The sequence below is a fragment of the Hypomesus nipponensis genome, chromosome 22, assembly GCF_054491055.1.
Source record: "Hypomesus nipponensis isolate SF chromosome 22, ASM5449105v1, whole genome shotgun sequence".
NCBI classification, from domain to species: Eukaryota; Metazoa; Chordata; class Actinopteri; order Osmeriformes; family Osmeridae; genus Hypomesus; species Hypomesus nipponensis.
Window position 1 is genome coordinate 16,795,947 of NC_140382.1, and position 21,997 is coordinate 16,817,943.

Below are 21,997 nucleotides of genomic sequence, written 5' to 3' on the forward strand. Positions count from 1 at the left end.
GATTTTCTTGGAATATATTTTTTTATATAAATCACATATTGCTACATGCATATAAAAAGTAAAGCCACTGTAAAAAAATACACCAAATAAAATGACAAAACGCAATAGACATGTTCTGCAACAGAAACTCTAAGCAGTTCCTGTGATGTCTAAACACATTAGATTGGAGACGGATATTTGTAATGTCTGAGTAATGTGTGAACACAACAGAAGCAGGGACTCATTGGCACCTGGGACCTCTTGATCTGCAGTCTAATGCTCCACCCTCAAGCTTCACCCTCGTGTTGTTTTACACACACGGGCCCTCGTTGACTACTTCCATGTCCATTTTGGCACACTTGGTGGCAGCCATGGCACACAGGTTCATGGTCCTCTTGCGGTTAAACCTCAGCAGGTTCACACAAAACATTTGGTCTCCGTCTCTACCGCACTCCTTGGAATCCTTACACACACACCTCTTCGATACTGAGAAGAGATAAAGAGAATGAGGTTAACATCACTGATCGTGTGTGTGTGTGTGTGTGTGTGTCGCTAGATGTTTGTGTGTTTTGGTGTGTGTGTGTGTCAGAGTGGAACTGACTGCGGCTCCCTACGAGAGCCGATGTTGACGTACCACAGCTCTCCCACTCGTAGCAGGTGTCCACTCCACAGACCTCCTTCACGGTGCTGACGGCGGACATATTGGCTCTGAACCGGGCCCAGGCCAGGCCCGCCTCGTCGGGGCACGGGCCGGCATTCACCAAGAAGAGCGGGTCGCCATGACAAATGCCGGCGGTGAGGTCACACTGGGATATCATCAAGGCCTTGTCAACCACCGTGTTCAGAACGCAATGATCTGGTGTGTATTGCCTGCAACGAAGGAAGCAGGTACACCACTTTATAGACACACAGACACAGACACAGGCACACAGACACACAGAGACACACAGGCACGCAGGCACACAGACACACAGAGACACAGACACACACAGACACACACTGGCATCTGTCAGCTGCAGTTGAGAATGAAGCCAGAGGGAGTTGAGGCTATAAAACCCCCTCTACCCGCTGGCTGACCACTGCTGCTGGAGGGTGCCGGAGTGGGAAGTGAGAATCTCCCGATACTGGGAGGACAAAGTGCTTACAGGCAGCTTTCGCGTGGCACACACACACATTTGGATCCTTCCATCTTCTCTCCCCTCTTACACTCAAAATCGGGAATAAATGGATTCTCTGCAGGTAAAAATGAAAATGACAAATTTGTCATTTTTAAGCTGTTGTTGAAAAGAGAGAATACACTGCGAGTAAATTTGACATGGAAATACGGACATTGTCCAGACATCATAGAGAATCTGTCATTTGCACCTTACGTAAACATCCGTACCCACCATCTTTGCACGCGATGTCGGAAGGTATGGGGGGGTCCCAGGTGTACACTGGACGATTCAGCGTACATGTGGACACTCCTGAGAATGAGGGAATTAGACCCCTGCCTTTGCAGTTAAAGCCCACAACCTGGCCCTCTTGGTAGATTTCTTTGAGAGGGAACAGTGTCAACTCCTCCGAGACCTCTGGAGGATCACACAGCTTCCCTATGGGAGGAGGAAGACCACTCTCAGACGATACTACTGGACTGATAAGCACGCAGGTCAGTGTGACTGAAATGTATCTCGCAAACTCTGTTTTGGCTTGTTTCCAGTCTTTCCAGTCTTTCCAGGTAGATAGATGGATACATGCAGGCAGGCAGGCAGGCAGGCAGGTGAATGTACAGGCGTGCTCACCCATAGAAACGCACACACACACCCACAAGGAAACACGCCACTAGACCAGAAACACACACACTAGTGACACAGAAATAAATAAACGCATGTCAAATATAATGGAACGTGAGGTGGACAGCGAGAGAGAGACCAGCAGACTCACTGAGGCACTCTCCTTTGGGTTGGGTCCATTCCCCGCCGGGGCGACAGGTAATCAGAGGGTATCCCTCCAACTCATACCCCCTGTAACACAGAAACTCCTCCTCCTCGCCATACAGGTAGTAACGCTTATCTATCTGTTTGTGGAGGAGATGGAGGGGGGGAGGAGAGATGGGAGCAGGGGGAGGGGGTTGGTAGAGGAGGGAGGGGGGAGAAAGAGAGTAGAGGATAGACGAGAGAGAGGGGGGGGGGGAACAGATGGAAAGGTAAAGAGAAAGAGGAGGTAGTAGAAATAGAGACAGGGAGAGAGAGCTTCAGCTTTTGTTTGTTTGATTCACCCTAATGCAGCTGGTAGCATTGTTAGCTTCTGTTTACCCTGAGGAAGCTTCGGTCAGGACTCTTGGGTCTAACGCAGCCCTCCACACCGGGAGGCAAACCTTCTTGACGTCCTTCCTCATTAAAGTCATCATCGTTGATACAGACATCATCTCTAAAAAGGAAAAAACAATATTATCACAACATCAGACACGTGCCGCGTTGACAACCTCATGCTAGGATCAATGCATGAGTGTTTGCATATTTTGTGGAAGGAAGTCGCTCATGGATTCTGACCTGGTGCCAGCCATGGCTAACTGAATATGTTACCTTAGATGGCTGGCTGGATTGTAACCCAGGCCCCTGCAGTAAGGCCTTAACATACATGGCATGCGCACTTGACCAGTGAGCCCCATATTTCTTTTGATCAGAGAAGCAACAGTTTACTAACTTTATCTTTGAGCTCACTTAGGGTTCTGTTGCTAAGAGGTGACGAGTGTCTAGCTGACCCATAAAATCCAAACATCTGCGTAACGACGACCCAACCTCACGTCCGCATCATGCTTCCAACCCTCCAGCACTCTACAGGCCATGTTCCTCCAAACCAACAGCCCAAGAGACTCTCTCTCACCCGGGGAAGACGGAGACAAAGCACCCCTCTGTCTGCTTGGTGTCTCCAGAGCAGGGTTTCCCCCCGGCTAGGGGGGCAGGGTTGTTGCAGCGCCTGGTGCGGTGACGCTTGTTGAAGGCCAAACAGGGACTCCACGGCCCCCAGCAGCTCCAAGAACCATCCACTCCAACTGGGAAGGACACACAGTCCACACACAGCCCACACACAGCCCACACATAGCCCCACACACAGCCCACACACAGCCCACACACAGCCCACACACAGCCCACACACAGCCCCACACACAGCCCACACACAGCCCACACACAGCCCCATACACAGCCCCACACACAGCCCACACACAGCCCACACACAGCCCCACACACAGCCCCACACACAGCCCCACACACAGCCCCACACACAGCCCACACACAGCCCACACACAGCCCCATACACAGCCCCACACACAGCCCACACACAGCCCACACAGAGTACACACAGCCCCACACACAGCCCCACACACAGCCCACACACAGCCCCACACACAGCCCACACACAGCCCACACACAGCCCCACACACAGCCCCACACACAGCCCACACACAGCCCACACACAGCCCCATACACAGCCCCACACACAGCCCACACACAGCCCACACACAGCCCCACACACAGCCCCACACACAGCCCCACACACAGCCCACACAGAGTACACACAGCCCCACACACAGCCCCACACACAGCCCCACACACAGCCCACACACAGCCCACACACAGCCCCACACACAGCCCCACACACAGCCCCACACACAGCCCCACACACAGTCCACACACAGCCCACACACAGCCCACACACAGCCCCACACACAGCCCCACACACAGCCCACACACAGCCCACACACAGCCCCACACACGGTGAGTCTCCAGTCTGCTGCGTGTGCAACTTCCTGCGTGCGACTGGTGGAAGCGTCATTAACATTTGATTTGTTTGCCGGACGCTCTCCTCCCCAAAACGACAAGTGGAAAAGAAGGACGAATCATGAAAAGAAGCAAAGGAAAAGGCCGGCACCTGGTTTGTAGTCGGGTGCCTGTTTCTCACAGTTGGGCCCGTAGGTTCCCGTTTTGCAGACGCAGCTGCAAGCGGTGCCCTGGAGGACTGCCAGGGCGTTGTTGGGGCAGGGGGCACACATGCAGGAGTCAAAGTCCCTCTGGTACTCCAGGAGAGCTCTGCGTATATGCCTCCTCTTGGTGACGGCACAGGGGATGCCCCGGACCAGGTCGATGATGGGCGACAGCTGGAGTCACGCAGGAAACACACACGTAGGAAACACACATGCAGCCATTTCAGAAAACAAAGGTGTGATCGTGTCATTCTCTCGCCTCAAAATGATTTTACGCACACACAGACTATAAAAAACGTTTCATCAGTTCTTGACTTGAATTCTCACTACATGCTCGTACATCCTTGGGTCCCTATTCCGGGGTCCCTATTCCGGGGTCCCTATTCCGGGGTCCCTATTCCGGGGTCCCAATTCCGGGGTCCCTATTCCTCACCTCGTAGTCGACCAAAGCAGGGTTGTCTATGACGGATCCCACCCAGTTACTGTAGGTGTCGCTCGTAGCGGCGGTTCCTTTTCTCTCCCAGGCCAATGCCCCGGCCTCTTCTGACCGGCCTCCACGCACCGTGGAGAACGACTTCTCCGATGCTCGAATGTAGGAACCTGAGATGTAAGTATGGGTCAGCTACCTGCGATACACCTGGATTATGGATCACAATCATCACTCTGACATGCAAAGGGTGGATGTTTGCCTTTGGATCATCATCTTTCTCAAAGTTCCACAGTTTGGTGAGTGTGTGTATGTGTTTAAGGAAAAAGTAGGAGTCTTAGGAGTTTACGTTTGGTGAGAAGTCACCACTACGACTAGGACATAAGGACTGTGGTGCGCAGAGTCACATTTATTGTGAAATGATTATGTGAAAATACCTGAATATTTTTCTTCAAAAAGATTGTTTGAGCATTTTGTAACGTCCGTTTTTTCGGAGTAGAAAATAAGGACGTTCAGGTAGGACTCTTCCTTCAGACATCCTTCAACGCGTTCTGTCGAATCACCTGAAGATCACAGAAACACACAGTCATCAAGTCCGCCACTCATTACATTGACTTGATACACACAGAGACAGACTGTTATGTATAAAGTCTAACCTGAGTATTTAAAGTGTTTCCCCCCTGGGCCTCATTGTACTGGTTAGTGTAAAAACAATCCCTTCTAAAATGTTGGAAAAGGTGTTTACTGAAGTCTGAGTGGTACATTTGAGGATGCATGGAAAAAAACACCCCTCCCACACACATGACATATCCATGTTTGACCACTAGGTGGAGCTCTCGTACCAGACTCCTTGATCTCTTCCCTGTTGTACATGTAGAGCAAGTCGTAGTGGCCTCCCAGGGTCCCAGCCGTGTAGTAGTGAGTGCCATAGAGCTGGAAGAGCTCGCTGTACAGGGCATAGTTATAATCTATAGGCAGCTGATGCAGGAACTCCAGGAAGGGCTGAGAGAGGAACAGGTCTTTGTCCTTCATCTCGAACCTGGAGATTGGCAACACCTGGTGAATACGAATTAGCTGGGAGTCCTGGAGGGGTGAATTATGACAGATATGAATTATGGTTATTATCTGACATCCAAATCTTGGGTTTTTTTCACACATGGGTAGCTGCACAACAATTCTTTTTTTTATAAATGACATTTCAGAACATGGCAGAAGAAATTATATGTGTGTGTGTGTGTGTGTGCTTGCCGTTTTTTTGGAGGACCTAATTGCTTCTTTATAGGTTGTCGTACTAGAAGATCGTCTTTTACTGTGTGCGACGAACAAGATGGGGAACATCATAAAGTTGCCGCCACTGGTGTCAGTTTTCCCCACTGAATCCTTCATGAACTCTGCCATGTTGACCGTCTGACTAATAACTGGCTGGGGCTCCTTTTTAAAGTCTTCAGGTACAGACACCTAGCATTCAGAACCAGAACTAGGAGATTAATCCACATCATACAAGAGACCACATCATGAACACATCACAGTTTAGGATTATTCAAAAGACAGTTTTATTCTAAAGTTCCAACAAGATGTTTGTGAATATAGGATATCCACATAAAATGTGTTTATAGAGGTTGGTGGTACTGTTCTCAGAGATCCGTTTAGCAAAGATGTGACAGCTGCATGTGTACTTTACCTTGAGATCATAGTACTGTGCTGTACTTGTATGAGTACTTTACCTTGAGATCATAGTACTGTGCTGTACTTGTATGAGTACTTTACCTTGAGATCATAGGACTTAAAGTTGGCTGGGACACGGAAGTAGACCCTGTTGCCGGTTCCAACCGTGTGGTTGACTACGCATTCACTCCCCATGAACATGTTGTCCAGGACCGCCCCCTGGGACTCCCCCGTCAGGAAGTTAAACCTGACCCCACACAGAAAACAGGAAGCACATTTACCTGACCACATCCAGGAAACGCATGTAAACTCTGACCAAACCCAGGAAACAAGAAATTGTATATATAAGTCCAGCAATGAACCTGTCTCCATATCTTGAAAGCAAGTATCAGTTGATCCAAAAGGCCTGTTATATCAGGTCCAGGCCCTGGCTAGGCTGCTAATCCCTGTGTCTTTGGCAGAAGTGGACAGAAGCTTAAGTGGTCTAAGAAGGCTCAAAACCTGGTTCAGATCCACATTCCACGTTGCAGTGTGCCATACTGCGCTCTCTACAGAATATACTTTGGTTGCTGACTGGTGGGCAGCGAAGATTTTAGACTCTTTTTAAGGGTGCTCAAGCACACCTACATTTCATCTCAGCACCCCAAAAAAAATTTTTTTATGATAATAATAATACATTTACAAAATGTAATTATTATTATCTTAAATACTTTTTAGTGCTCTAACATTGTTTATGTTTTGTTGACATATCATTATCGTCTCATTTGATGCTGTTACATGAAGAAAGGGACTTTCTTCGTTTTTTCTTTCATTCAATATTTGGCATAATAATAAATGTATTAATTGTTATCCAGTGAGATTATTGATTTATTAGCAAGGGGGTTTAACACTTTTGCAAAGCACTGTATCCATGTCACATCTCATTGGGGGGTGAGTCCCCCTAAAAGTCTGATTCTAGAATCGCCCCTGCTGGTGGTATAAACTCAGGTATCAGAAGTGCATAATTCTACGATATTTCCGTAGCCACGAGTCAAGCGACGGTCTGTATTTACTAGACGCTCGATCTTAACTTCAAACCAACTTTACCACAGTTAAAGAAACCGCATCCCTGCTACCATTTAGTGTTTATTTTTCTATATACCGTGGCCTGTAACCTGATGCTGTAGCCTACCCGCTTGCTAAAAGATTAGCTCCATAGGCCGGTTGTAAGTTTGACTTGCGACACACTGGAGTGACTGGATCATCACAGTCAGCCTCGTCTGACATGTCCCCACAGTCGTTCTGGGTGTTGCACTGTAGTACAGAGCTGATGCAGCGCCCTGCAGAGAAACATGGAAACACTTATCTGTAAAATGTTGGCTACGTTCTTTGTAGGTACATAGATGTATATTTATGTTCAATAAAATATATTTTTTTTCTAAGCATGATTTTTAATTAACATGTAAAGGTGAATTTCCCCATTGAACAAAGTAAATCAATCAATGTATGCGTGTCCATGTGAATAAGTAATTTCATATGTGCGTGCGCGCGCATGTAAATACGTCATTTCTCACCATTTGCACACTTGAACTTGTCTGTACAGTTGATCGGCTCTATCCGGCACTTTGTTGACGGGTTGCAGTTTCTTGTTGAGGGAGTGTTGTAAACGCAGTCTTCACCTCCAAACTGAGCTGGCGTGTCTAGTGACCGTTTCTTAAACTGCAACAACGGACAGAAACAAAGTTATGTACACCTTTGTAACGCTCTTTCTTGTAAGTCGCTTTGGATAAAAACGTCTGTTAATGTGAATGTAAACTTAAGAAACAACATAAGTTTTGAACGACAACGAAAGAACCAGATATCCATATGCCTGTGTGCGTGTGAGACTTCATGGGTGAGTTATACCATTAGCAATTGAGGTGCATGTGATACGGCGCAGGGCCGTAATCATAATATATATTGGGGGACACATCCCCCCCAATATTCAAATCTGGTCAAAATGTCCCCTCCAATATATTGATATAAAAATAGAAATTAAATAAAAATGTGCTACGCTACGACAAGCAACCATACACGCTGTTAATTATCATTAAAAATGTCATAATATTCATAACTAAACGTAAAAAGTTTTCAGGAGGGGACCCTCAGACTCCCCAGCAGATTTCGTCCCCCCCAATGTTGACTCCATGGCTACGACCTTGATACGGCTGCTAATGTTACATTCATGACTGATGTTACAGAACAAATGAAGTGAACCCCCGATCATTTGACAGCATTTGTCCATGTGAAATTATTCAGGTTGGCTGTGTGCGTGTCTGTGTGTCTCCTTGCCTTTTGTTTAGCGCATGGGGAGCACTCAGACCAGCCCCCGTAATCTCCGAGTTTACAGTTGATGGGACACATCTGCTCGTTACATGATCTTGTCTCCACGGCGTAACACTCTCGGTGGCACCAGAACGAAAGACCAAACGTATATACGCCGATATATATACTCTGATACTGTTTGGCTCTTTCACGCTGCTGGGTCCCATAGTTACAGGTCTTGGTGCATGGTGACCAAGGGCTCCAGTCGAATCGTCCACACACACATTCAAAGCCGGGAGTGACAGCAGGGAGGCAGACCAGGAGGCAGACTAGGACCAGGACGCTCCTCCAGGTGTCCATGAGCACAAGCAGACAGTGTGGCAGTTAACCTCGGGACAAAGATGACAGTCAGCGCCGGTCGCCTCCGAACAAGGATGATGATCAGCTCCAGTCACCTCCTGTCAAGGAAGAACAAGAGGAGAGAGAGAGCTGGGGAGGTGGGGGTAGGATGTCTGGGGGTGGGGGAGGGGTACGATGCATGGCAGAATGAGGATTAGGACAAATAACCTAAATATACATGAACATGTTTAACCTAAATATGTTTTTCTATTTACAGTATTGAGACCTGGGCTTGAGTTGTTATATGACAGAGAATCACTGCAAAACAAAAATAACAATAAATGAATAAAACTAATTTACCTCAGAGTGCTAAGTTCCTCTGCAGCTAGATTCTGTTCTCGTAGAGATTGTGCTTCAGTGTGTGTGTGTGTGTGAGGAATGAGGGAGGTTATTTAATACCTCCCCAAACATCGTCCTAAACCAATCAATCTCCATAGTCTTATTGGCTGCTGGAGTCTACTCCTCCAGGTCCTAAGGTACAATACACAAAAAGAAATTATAGCTTCCAAGTGACAACCCATAGCTGTAAGTCTTTAAAACGCCTGTCCAACCCCTCTCTTTAAAATAAATAAATAAATAAATCTGTCCCATTTACGGGAAGAACTGCCTTGCTTCCAGAGAAGCAAGCTGTTTTCCATCTGGTAAAAACCCAAAGGACGGGGGTTCAGGGAAGGTTTGAGGGAGGGATGCCATGTTGTTTTTCTACCAGGGTTCTCTCACTGAACCTGAGAACCTGAGTGTGTTCTGCATTGAGCAACAGCTATCAGCCACAAGACGCTGTCAAAGGAGGACAAGATCAAGACCCAACACATAAAACTGTCTCCAGTTCGTATAAAATGAGTTGACCTTTGCATGATCAGCACAATCATGCAGGATCACACTTGCAAGCTTGTATTAAACTTGATCGAGCATCAGAACTCTTAGGAACTTAGTGGTATTCAGAGCTGACTCAGGAAGGAGCCAAACTGACTTCAACATTGCAGAACAAGTGTTTACATACAAAAGTTTATTCACATTATAAAATGGCTTATACAGTACATACAGTCAACTGTATAACATGTGCAACATATACACTACACATTGACAACTTTAAGCTACAAACATGCTGTACATTTTCTTTTGCCAAGACAAAATGATACACTGCAACATTTTAGACATAGTCTTTAGATATTCTAAAGACAAACAAAACTGGTCTTTGTTCAAAAACTCAATTCAGATTTTTTGACTATTCATATATTTACAGTTAATAGGAAATGGCTTTACTATATGGTGCATTGCAAAGCCCTTATGATGGGAAATGAAGTTATGGACAGATTTCCATTCCATGGAAGACTGCAAAAGAAACCTTGCACAGTGAACCAATAAGAAAAACATTCGGAGAAATATGTTTAAAGGCAACGTTTAGCGCAAAGCTATCTACCAAAATGGTCACTTCTGGCATCAGTTCTGCACATGTAACTTGGAATACACTACATATTTCACTACAGAGGGACACATTGACTACAAGAGCAAAATATGCATATTCATAGCATCACAGTTGAATTGCTTTTCTACATTGAATCATGTCAAAGTACGTAAAGTAAAGACAGAGACTGACCCAAACCAAAGTGCCTTCCTAAATGGCAGTAATAAGTACTAGGAGAACTTGAAGGATGTTGTTGTATTACGGCTGGCCACGGCTACTGCCTGAAGGACACCCTCAGCCGGACACCACGCAGCAGAGTCCAGAGAAGCGCCTCTTCCTCTGTCTCACCAGAGGCAGCGGGGTGAGGTTCAGCAGGCTGCTGTCATCTGGAAACAGGAGAGACACGCACCACTGTTAGAGCGTCCTAGCGCTCCCACACCTCGGTCGCTCTCCGCCACCCTGGCGCGGCGGGACACACGTTTACATAACGGCTGTTATTCGGCTGTTGGCTTCGTCACTTCCCCGCCCTCTCCCTCCCTCCCTCCCTCCCTCTCTCTCCCTCTCTCTCTCTCTCTCTCCCTCCCTCTCTCTCTCTCTCTCTCTCTCTCTCTCTCGCCGAGGCTCAAACGAAGAGGCCTCTGACTCACGCACAGCGCTTTAGCCAGCTACGCCATCTAACAGCTAGCTACCCGATGGCGCGGTAAGTGGGCGGTATTTACGAACTGTCATTTTGAACCCGTTCGGACAGGGCACCATTTGCACAGCGGGCGTGGGGTACCTTGGTTCTTCAGGGGTAAAGGCATGGTCTCCCTGAGTTTGCTGAGAAGGTTTCTCATCTCTCTCATGTCCCTGTGGAGACAGGACATCAGGTCTGAGCCCTCTTCACTGGCTTGGGCTCTCTCTGTTCACAACATACACACACCTAGAGATACACACTCATAAGTAAACACTCACACACACACACACACACACATCTATGAATGCACACAGCTATAGATCTGCACACACATCCATAGACACACACACACCTATGGAACAAAACACACACGTCTGTAGATGCACATGCCTATGGACACACACACACACACACCACACATATATATACACAAACACAAATGCATAGACACACACATGACCCCTGGGTTTTACTTCTCTATGCTGTCTGTGTCTACTCACGATAGACACACACAGCTATACACACACACCTGTGCACACACACACCTGTGCACACACACACCTGTGCACACACACACTCCTCCTGGGGCCTCACCGCTCTATGTTGTCTATGTCGGCGTCCACCAGCCAGGCGTCCGGAGGGCAGTCAGAGGGGGACGGCGAGCGTTCATCCAGCATGGGCGCATCGGAGCTCTCGTCCACCTTGAAGTCCACCCTCGACTCGGGGGAAAAGTCCTTCCCTGAACGTGGAGGACCAGCATCAACACGGCATCAACACGGTGTGAAACTGGGTGACAACACTGTATAATAACAATGTCTAGTTATAGAAGAATTACTATGGGGGGACATGTGAATGCGATCTAAAGTTTTCAACCAGCTCCAGCCTTGTTACACTGGCAATGTCTGCACTACGCTGCTCTCTACTGGTGGAGGAGGGTATCACACCTTTCCTGTGAAGCTGCAGGACTCCCAGCAGACACATTGACTTGAGCATCTCTGTGATGAACATCTCCAGACAGCACTGCAGCTGAATGAAGAGCCTGCAGATCTCCGGCTGGATCTCCCCATCCTCTGGCCTACAGCACACACAGAGCACACACATACAGGACACACACACACACATACAGGACACACACACACACATACAGGACACACACACACATACAGGACACACACACACACATACAGGACACACACACACACATACAGGACACACACACACATACAGGACACACACACACACATATAGGACACACACATACAGGACACACACACACATACAGGACACACACACACACATACAGGACACACACACACACACATACAGGACACACACACAGGACACACACACACACATACAGGACACACACACACACACATACAGGACACACACACACACACATACAGGACACACACACACATACAGGACACACACACAGGACACACACATACAGGACACACACATACAGGACACACACACACACATACAGGACACACATACACACACATACAGAGCACACACACACACACATACATGCAAGGCACACACACAGGGCACATACAGGACACACACACACAGAGACAGACACACAGGCTCATTCCAAGTGCAGGCTGTGTTCCAAGTGCAGTTGGGATGTGTGTGTCTGTGCCTGCTTTTATAAACACTAAATGTTCTCACTGAGTATGACTACTCCATTTTCATTTTTTCATGATCAAAATATAAAATATGTACTATTATAGATGTTCTGCTGTAGGCTACTTTCTATAACCTATGTATTTGAATTGGCCAAGGTACCTTTGGATTATAGTGTCTTCGAAATTAACTAAATATAATGTAATATAGGCTATTAGATGACACAGAACACCGGTTTACAGATTAAGCTATCTCATCCACAAAGCAGAGACAGGTTGCTGTGGCAGACGTGAGAAATAACGCCAATCCAAGCAAAGCTGCTGCAGACTAACGTTGTCGTTTGTTGATGTGTCGTGACGAGCAGACAACCCTCCGGCTCCAAGGACAGTTCCGGTAAAAGCGTCAATCTGACACGCGCAGCAAAGCCTTTAAATTAAACCCCACCGTTAGAATTCCTTACCCCGAACCGGATATCACGGTGAGATTTTGATGGGCAGCTCGAGCCATCGCACACCCTTTGGTTCGTGTGCGCTGCATCTCCGCCCTTAACGTGGGACAGTCCGCCGTTATCTCTCCGATTGAGATTACCTGTTCTCGGTATAGCGCCATGAGCGTGTTGAATTCCTGGACTGTCTGAGGAGTGACAAGGACACCCCGCATTGTAAATCCCGAGACTATGAGCTTTTAGGTTTACAGGTAGAAAACGCATCGATGGTGACATGCTCTGACCAGGCTGTGAATAACCGCCCAGTAAAGCATCCATGCACTGCACAAGGCCCACAATAACTCAAGTACCCCTTCAAGAGTAATTTGCAATATCGCTTGAAATAGGCTATGAATCAGGCTATGTCGGCTGGAGTGCAGTAATAAAAGCATGTGAAATCTAAATATAGAACTCATTCACCCTTCAGACCTTGGGGCTAGTAAACAAGAACATAGCACGCTTACAAAATGGGACTATGTAGGCCTACTATGCGTTTATATTTTAACAGTAGATATGCCTGCAAGTAATACAATGTATAGGCCTACGCCTCCCTAACGCTATCGGCTGCAGCAGTAGAGTCCAAACGGCATTCAACTCACCATCCTACTGTCGCCAACGGCCCGCTGCGCTTTACGCGCGCTCTCTGTGCTCTCTCGGCGCTCCGGATCCGTCTGCTGTGGTTTAACGATTTGAAAAATGTTCGCTGCAGATTTATGGCGATTTTTTCGCCCGTTCGGTGCAGAACACATGCATAAACACCCACAGCCGAACACCACTCAAGATAGCGAATGCGCTTATGTTTATTATTCCGTTACCCCGTCCCAATTCCTCCCGGAAAAAGCAGCAGAGGTCCAAGAACTAGTCGATGTCCCCGCGGGGTCTTTCTGATTCACCTTGCAGAGAAGCGCGTCGGGCGGATTCCCGCAGCACGTGACGCGCACAGCAACGGCTGCACATGAGTCGCTGCACAACTTGTGAATAACGTATTCAGACACAGATATGGACGAAAGTATTTTAGCAGGCTAACATAAAATGGCATAAATATTGAAAATTTGTTTTTCACCCTATGTCCTCTATTTGTTTGCAATGGGTGCGGGCGTCGTAAACTGGCGACGTGAGAATATACGTATGTAAATAATGTATCTAAAGAACATACGTGACTTCTAATGGATCCAACACGGGGTAAATACAGTTTCTGCTACTCACATGTGTGTGGTTGTTTTCATAGATATGTGATCACGAGATGTCTGGCGTGTTGAACGGGTGTTCCTGACACTTGCTATGTCCAAGACACGTTATGACTGACTATATTATTTTAAGTTGCCCACCCTGTATGTTTTAAGTAGATATGATTTCTGAAACATGAGAATTATGTCATTGCTCAAAGGGGTTTTTCAGCACCCAAACTGGCCCCAATATTACTACTATAGTTTACTCAGAAAAGACACACAGATTAACATATCAAAAGAGCATGTATTCTTCACAGATACAGCAGTCTCAGCAGTAACCCAGGTAACATGTAGATTCAGCCTCGCATTGACGGTTCTTAATCCTGAACAAACACAAGATTTAACACTTAACATAAACCTTTACACTTCTAAACCTAGACCAATGTATATATTGTACATCAGTAACCTCCTCTCCAACATCTTTAAAGTAAAAACACAAATACATACGTTTTTAAAAGTGCTAAATGTTTAAATATATATATATAAAAAAGATTACATTCAAATAGTTCAATGTGTGCAGTGCAAGTCAAAAGTTTTAGGCTCTCAGCCAATAGAAAAACACAGCTTCAGTGTTGTTCCATTTGAAATGTTTGTAGGGATGCACGTCTGTTCCCAGAGCAGTTTACTGATGTTTCAACAGATATCCTGTAGATGTCCAGCTTATAACTAAGACACAGAAGGAGACAGCGAGTGTAGCTTTGCAAGATAAACCCTTGATAGTATTAATCGGTCCTTACCCATCTCTGAGCTTCTCTCTCTTCCTACCTCCATCCTCTAATGTCTCTCTTCCTCCTCTGTTCCTCCCACTATTCTCTCTCTTCCCGCCTACCAACGTCCTCTCCTCTGTTTCTCCTTCCCTCCTCTGGCTCCATTCCTCCTTTCTCTGCCTCCTCCCCTTCTCTCTCTGCCTGCTCATTTTCCTCCCCCTGGTCTCTCTCCTCCCCTGGACTGTCCAGGGTCTGGTCTCTCTCCTCCCCTGGACTGTCCAGGGTCTGGTCTTCCTCTTGTCCTCCCATCAGGACTCTGCTATACAGTTTCTGCTGCTCCTCCTTGAACGCATCCTTCACCTTCCCTCGCTTCAGCCCTCCGTCCCTGGTAGAACACACACACACACATATGAATATATATTATATCTAGAAAGAGTGAGTCAGATAGAGGCAGTGTCTATTATGATGATGATGGAAACCGGAGGAAGTCTTCACAGTTGCTCACCAGAGCAGGTCTACTAGCCCACCCTGTATGGCGATGGCTGCTTTTACTCTGTTGGCAAACTGGACGGCGTCCTCTCCTTCCTAGGACACACACACACACACACGTATCCCAGTGAGGTGTCAGTCTGACAGTTTGACCTAGCTCACCTCTCTCTCCATGGGGGGCAGGTACCTAGCTCACCTCTCTCTCCATGGGGGCAGGTACCTAGCTCACCTCTCTCTCCATGGGGGGCAGGTACCTAGCTCACCTCTCTCTCCATGGGGGCAGGTACCTAGCTCACCTCTCTCTCCATGGGGGGCAGGTACCTAGCTCACCTCTCTCTCCATGGGGGGCAGGTACCTAGCTCACCTCTCTCTCCATGGGGGGCAGGTACCTAGCTCACCTCTCTCTCCATGGGGGGCAGGTACCTAGCTCACCTCTCTCTCCATGGGGGGCAGGTACCACACGCTGCACACGATGGCCCAGCTGCTCATCATCCTGAGAAGGTAGCTCACCATCCCAAACTTGCTGCTGTTCCAGAACGCATCCCCAAACCGGGGGTCATACTGGCCGGCATGCATGCACAAACACACATCAGAGACACACACACACAACACACCCACACACACATCAGAGACACACCCACACACACACACACATCATAGACACAGAGAGAGACACACAGAGGGATGGAGAAAGAAACAAAAAAAAGGTAAGAGAAAGAAAGCGTTATGGAGGCGAGAGTTTCAGAGTGTGTGAGAGAGATTCAGAGGAGAGACACAGAAAGTCTACCTTTATGGCCACAGGATAGACCATGCAGCCAATCTCAAAGCTGCCTTTTTTAAACATCATCACTGAGGTGTTGTTGATGCAGGTACCTGATCACACACACACATACAAATGTATACATATTTATATATCTGGTATCAGACATTAGCCAAGACTGTAAGTGATCTAGAAGATTCCACACGGGCACAGCCTTATCTAGAGTCTAGACAGGCCATCGTTGGTACGAACCCTCAGGGAAGATGAGGATGGGCAGCTTGGTTTTGTCCGACACGTGGTCGTAAAGCCTGAAATCAGACAGGAGAGGAAAGTGCTTTGTGGTAAATATCACACACTCTCTCACAAATGTGTGACTTGCTTGGGTGGTCCCAGCAATGTAACAATCACATAAACATGATCGGAACGTGGTTACTAAACAACAGAACACCTAAAAAAATGACATAAGACAACAATCGCATCTAGTGAAAGTAAAAAACGGATTATATACATTTAAAGAGATTGTGAAATCTTCTCGAATCTGCTGCCGTTGTTACCTTTTGGCCACCAGGTGGCGGTCTTTGACTTCGGATCTGTCGAACCAGATGTGTGGGGTGGACTTGACCATGGCTCTCTGGACCAACCCCATCAGCCCTCCATGGGTCTGGCCCACCTGGAGGGGGAGGGGAAGGGGTAGGTTGAAATATATGGAGGAGGAGGGGGAGAGGAAAGCAATAATAAAGGGAGAGGAAGAGAGAATGACAAAGATGAGGAGAGAAGTAGTTCTGATCTAGTGGCATCTACTTCAACAGATCTCCTACTGAGGTGTATACATCAACAGATGGTAGAATAGACCCAAAATAAGCCGATGTGGACTAGAGTGATGCTGGGACAGAGCCAGGGTACCATGGAGTAGCAGCCGTCGTTGGCCAGGATGATCACGTCTATGGGAGTGGTGTGGTTGGCCACACAGATGCCTCCATTCTTTGGTTTATTTTCACTGGGAAGAGAGGAGGGAGGAGAGAGGGTGTTATGTGAGTGGGGTGTGCGTGTGTCTGTAAATAAGTGTGTGGTCTGGTACCTTTGTGTATAACAGTGTGTGTATATGAGTGTGTGTGGTCGAATACCTTTAGTGGTACATTTACATTACATTTACATTTAGTCATTTAGCAGACGCTCTTATCCAGAGCGACTTACAGTAAGTACAGGGACATTCTCCCGAGGCAAGTAGGGTGAAGTGCCTTGCCCAAGGACACAACGTAAATTACTAGCCCGATTCCCTAACCACTTGTGTGTGTGTGTGTGTATGTTTTGTGGTCATGTGCCTGTTGTGGTAGGTGATGTGTGTATATGAGAGTGTGTGTGGTACCTGTGGTGGTAGGTGATGATGGCAGTGAGGGCTCTCACACAGATCCGGTAGCACATCAGATGCACCTTCTCACTGAGGAGAGACCTCATCCTGGGAGAAAACACACACCATCATCTCTTAGAAACACACCCTCATCCTCTCATCTCAATCACACCCTCATCCTGTCATCTCATAAACACACCCTCATCCTCTCATCTCATAATCACACCCTCATCCTGTCATCTCATAAACACACCCTCATCCTCTCATCTCATAATCACACCCTCATCCTTTCATGGTGTGTTCTGGGGTGGTTGGGAGACCTACTGTCCATGAGGGAGGAGCCCTATCAGAGTGGTCAGGACCAGTAGCAGACCTATACCGGTGACAGCCAGCGTTACCCTGGAGACAAACACAGTTTCACAGTTACCCTGGAGACAAACACACACTTTCAGTTACTCTGGGGACTCACACACACTTTCACAGTTGCCATGATCACAATGTCTGACTGAGGGAATGAGCTGCTCTCTGACCTAAGTGAGTCTGACTGTGAGGAGGTCTGTGGGAGTGAGTCTGAGTGTGAGTGAGGGAGTCTACCTCTGAGAGTCTACCTGAGAGTCTACCTGAGAGAGTCTACCTGAGAGTCTACCTGAGAGAGTCTACCTGAGAGTCTACCTGAAAGAGTCTACCTGAGAGTCTACTTGAGAGAGTCTACCTGAGAGTCTACCTGAGAGAGTCTACCTGAGAGTCTACCTGAGAGTCTACCTGAGAGAGTCTACCTGAGAGAGTCTACCTGAGAGTCTACCTGAGAGAGTCTACCTGAGAGAGTCTACCTGAGAGTCTACCTGAGAGAGTCTACCTGAGAGAGTCTACCTGAGAGTCTACCTGAGAGAGTCTACCTGAGAGAGTCTACCTGAGAGAGTCTACCTGAGAGTCTACCTGAGAGAGTCTACCTGAGAGAGTCTACCTGAGAGTCTACCTGAGAGAGTCTACCAGAGAGTCTACCTGAGAGAGTCTACCTGAGAGAGTGTGAACGTCTCTCTGACCTGAGCGGCAGGAGGAACCCGTAGCGGATGAGCAGCCCCAGGCCCCACAGCACGGTCAGCCTCAGGCTGATGTGGCGGAAGTTGTAGTTGCTGCGCGTCAGCAGGTTCCAGGACTCCAGCTCCTGGGCCGAGAAGCGCTTGGTCACCTCGTCGTCCACGATGCTCTCCACGCCGCGCCGGGAGAAGTACATGATGTCGGCCATCTCGAACTCGGGCTCGGAGCCCAGAGCGGCGCTGCCCCTAAACTCCTGGATCTCCTGCTCTAGAGACAAGGGCTCCTTGGCTATGATACCTGGGATTGAGGGAAGGAATAGCGAACGGGCAGCAAATAAAGACGGGGACAAGGAGAGAAGGACAGTAGTGAGAGGAGAGCTACTTCAACAGATGTAGACCCAAACTGGTTGTCTCTGATGGACCCTTAATAAAGGACCGCTGGTTTGGGCCTCACCATTACTGTAGGGCTTGTGCAAATGCTGGTTCTTTTCTTTGGCTCCTTGCTCCATTTTCAGGGTGGCCCACTGCAAAGAGGGGATATCATCCTGTGAGCCACATTAGAACGCCATGATCTGATCATGCTCGAGTGTAGCAATTCTTATCAAGGATGATCGAATCTACGAGAATATGCTTTATCACCGTGCGATCATCCTATATCTGAGGAACATAGCATGGTGCTAAGCTGTGGAACGGTGTTGTGGAGGGGAAGATATGTGTGGGTGCATGTTTGTGTGTGTGTGTGTGTTAAGTTGGGGGGGGGGGTGGGGGGGGGTCCACAAGGAATAGTAACGAGACAACATGCTGTAGCTTTGATACAAAACAGACAGCTTGAGCCCTGAGCTTGTCTCTGGAGGCATGTGCCCTCCCTGGAGAGAGGAGGAGAGGGGAGGGAAAGAAGGGAGAGAGGGAGGGGACAAGGACAGAAGGAGTGAGAGAAGGAGTCACAGAGCACATGGGAGTGAGGGGAGAGAGGGAGGGAGAGAGAGAGAGAAAGAGAGAGAAAGAGAGAGAGAGAGAGGGAGGGAGAGAGAGAGAGAGGGAGAGAGGGAGGGAGGGAGAGAGGGAGGGAGAGTGAGGGGAGAGAGAGGGAGGGAGAGAGAGGGAGAGAGAGAGGGAGAGAGAAAGAGGGAGGGAGAAAAAGAGAGAGAGGGAGGGAGGGAGAGAGGGAGGGAGCTGAACACCTCTGGGGCGTGCTAGCCACAGAGAAAACAGCCAACAGCGTTGACTTCACCTCACTACATCTTTCATGGGCCAGCAATCAACAACCAACAATTAAGTCCAGCCTGCAGAATCTCACCAAATCCTCTATTTATAAACCTGGTGGCTTAAAACGTAGAAACAAGCAGCGCCGTGTAAACCATTCTACTAAACGTTACGCACCGCAGATTAGTATCCACAAGAGGACGTGGACGCTCTCTGAGCAGGCTCATTACTTCAGCCCACCCATTCCTCCTCTGATGATGACAATGACATCACTTCCTCTTTTGCCTGAGTCACTTCCTTCACGCCACCCGCGGCATGACTGCAGCCCAACATCTAATTCACTAATGTTTTTCCTTTCAATGAACCTCAATTCCTCGTTAGGATTAGGTTGTAGCACCTAGACCGATGGTAATCCTTATTGTGAAAATGGAAATGTGCCAGTACCACATGAGTCAATGGCTCTCTTACCCTAAATGCTTATGTCACTGAGATTACGGCCAGGTCCTAAGTTGTTGTTGTGACAGTGGCTGCGAGCAGCAAAGCCCAGGTTAACGGAGAAAAGCTACGTCTAGTATCTCTGGGAAATGCAGGAAGTGGATGTCGTGTGGTCAGGGCTGTGGGGGAGAGGAGTATTAGGCCTCAGGGTCATTCAGTCCACAGATGACGGTGTCAGAGAGACAAGTTACAATTACATTTTATTCATTAAGGGTTAGGGTTTTTTCACCAAAGCGACAAACTTTATATTTTAAGAATTTGGAGGGCAGAACGACCTACAGAACTGTCAGTTTTCTGACAATGTCAAGAAGATTTACATTTTATTTTTCAGATGCTTTTATCCAAAGCGACATTCAAATAGTGCATAAATAAAGTATGTATTGTATGTGGAGGAAGCTGCATTAGTTCCCTGCACTCACCAGAGTTAGGTGTTGACCAAGGACAGGTCTGACACTGGAAACTATGGCGCTAGCCATGAGGTCAATAGGTAAGTGCAAAACATTAGGCCTAACAGTGAGGAAGCTATAACAGTAACCTATACCCCAACAGTAAAAAAACTACCGACATCCCAAGTCTCACGGAAGTTCTGGGAGTCCCCCGTATTTCAATAGCGGCTCCCTGACGGCCGCAAATGCTATACAATCTCCCTGAAATCGGGGATTTTGTATTTAGAGCGAGTGAGAGACTGTCCAAGGTCATTTCTGGTGGAGACAGACACATATCGCGTCCTGATTGTGTCCCGGGGGGGGGGGGTGGAAGCCACCTTCCTGAAATGAGTCTGCAAGTTAGGATGTCTGAAACTATAACAGTTAGTAAACCATAACAGTGAGCTAAAACACTGAATAAACAAACACTTACCTCAAACACTTTGAGGAGGGCATTCATGTAGATCCTGCGGATCCCAAAGGACACCCCGAGAACGGCCGGCACGATGATGAAGACCAGCAGCAGCGTGAACCACACGGTGATGGAGATACCGAGGACCATGCACAGCAAGCTGTCCACGGGGAGGACGGACCACGCCATGACAGCGACTGAGGACGTGTAGTTAAGTATGGATGGGGAGTTGAGGACAGGAGGCAGGACAGACTTGGCTTTTGCTTAGTCCCTTAATGATAGCCTCGGATCCTGAACACTGCGCTGAAACAGGACCTAAGAGGACAGAGTGCAGACTTGTCAGACGTCTTTAGAAAGTATAGACTAGTGTCGGTAGCAAGTGTGAGCATCGAGCTAGTGTCGGTTAATAGCACGGAAAGCCACCTCTTTCAGTCTATCAAAACACGTTATTACGGTAGTTGGCTATGATTAAAGACAAGTGTTATACGCAACAGCAAGCTTGAATGACAGTCAGCAGGTTAACTAGTTTGGATAACCAGTCTAATGAGCTAAATAACGAGTTAACTAGCCATCTATGGCGCCGTTAATTAGGCATCCACCTAACCTGCCAGGGTATAACGGAAACCGTTAGCTAGCTCAGCTGCTAATGGCTAGAGCTAGTATGCTGACATGTAAACAAAGCAGCTAGCCTACTTGTAGTGCAATCTAGCTGGCTAATTTAGTTAATGTTGGTTAGTAGCTAATAAACCGATTGATTGCATATTAAAAGAGGAATTTAAGGTAGCTTAGGTGGTGTATTTGGGATATAGTTACTCACTTCATCAGAAGTCCATACCAGCTAGCATCGGACGCTGGAGAACTCATGTTGACCATCTTCCACGTTCAGGGATTAGCTACTGTAATCCGTTTATTTAGCCAGTTAACTAGGGGGTAAAGACGTGCTCATTCGCACACGAGCGACACCCCGTGTTAAAGAAG

At 47.7% G+C, this 21,997-nt stretch overlaps 3 protein-coding genes across 5 annotated transcripts; all 3 read right to left on the reverse strand.

Annotated features, from left to right (window-relative positions):
• Positions 1-2: 2 nt before the first annotated feature.
• On the reverse strand, positions 3-9,163 carry LOC146236910 (complement component C6-like). The gene is made up of 17 exons (XM_084686466.1): positions 9,018-9,163; positions 8,346-8,830; positions 7,589-7,733; positions 7,207-7,354; positions 6,138-6,282; positions 5,619-5,828; positions 5,213-5,453; positions 4,808-4,933; positions 4,377-4,543; positions 3,892-4,117; positions 2,845-3,013; positions 2,274-2,388; positions 1,903-2,035; positions 1,368-1,571; positions 1,125-1,212; positions 614-849; positions 3-465 (listed from the first exon to the last, which is right to left on the reverse strand). The coding sequence occupies exons 2-17, from the start codon at positions 8,676-8,678 to the stop codon at positions 290-292; spliced, it is 2,862 nt and encodes a 953-aa protein (XP_084542592.1). The 5' UTR covers positions 8,679-8,830; positions 9,018-9,163; the 3' UTR covers positions 3-289.
• Positions 9,164-9,748: 585 nt separating this feature from the next.
• On the reverse strand, positions 9,749-13,921 carry rgs7bpb (regulator of G protein signaling 7 binding protein b). Its single transcript, XM_084686467.1, has 6 exons — positions 13,514-13,921; positions 12,891-13,063; positions 11,743-11,873; positions 11,393-11,537; positions 10,901-10,971; positions 9,749-10,508 (listed from the first exon to the last, which is right to left on the reverse strand). The coding sequence occupies exons 1-6, from the start codon at positions 13,661-13,663 to the stop codon at positions 10,417-10,419; spliced, it is 762 nt and encodes a 253-aa protein (XP_084542593.1). The 5' UTR covers positions 13,664-13,921; the 3' UTR covers positions 9,749-10,416.
• Positions 13,922-14,367: 446 nt separating this feature from the next.
• LOC146236912 (glycerol-3-phosphate acyltransferase 4-like) lies at positions 14,368-21,990 on the reverse strand. 3 transcript variants are annotated; one of them, XR_014740925.1, is made up of 14 exons: positions 21,837-21,990; positions 21,041-21,334; positions 18,939-19,008; positions 18,491-18,782; positions 17,772-17,846; positions 17,466-17,555; positions 17,003-17,096; positions 16,654-16,769; positions 16,352-16,407; positions 16,127-16,212; positions 15,772-15,900; positions 15,356-15,435; positions 14,881-15,235; positions 14,368-14,466 (listed from the first exon to the last, which is right to left on the reverse strand). XR_014740925.1 is itself a non-coding variant. In XM_084686840.1 (14 exons), exons 2-14 carry the CDS (start codon positions 21,206-21,208, stop codon positions 14,461-14,463), a joined length of 1,287 nt encoding a protein of 428 aa, XP_084542966.1. In that variant the 5' UTR covers positions 21,209-21,334; positions 21,837-21,990; the 3' UTR covers positions 14,368-14,460. The 3 variants fall into 3 exon arrangements, 2 of the variants coding, with proteins under 2 accessions (XP_084542966.1, XP_084542965.1); XM_084686840.1 differs by having other exon boundaries at positions 15,211-15,235; XM_084686839.1 differs by having other exon boundaries at positions 14,368-15,235; positions 21,837-21,989.
• Between the last annotated feature and the right edge of the window lie 7 nt (positions 21,991-21,997).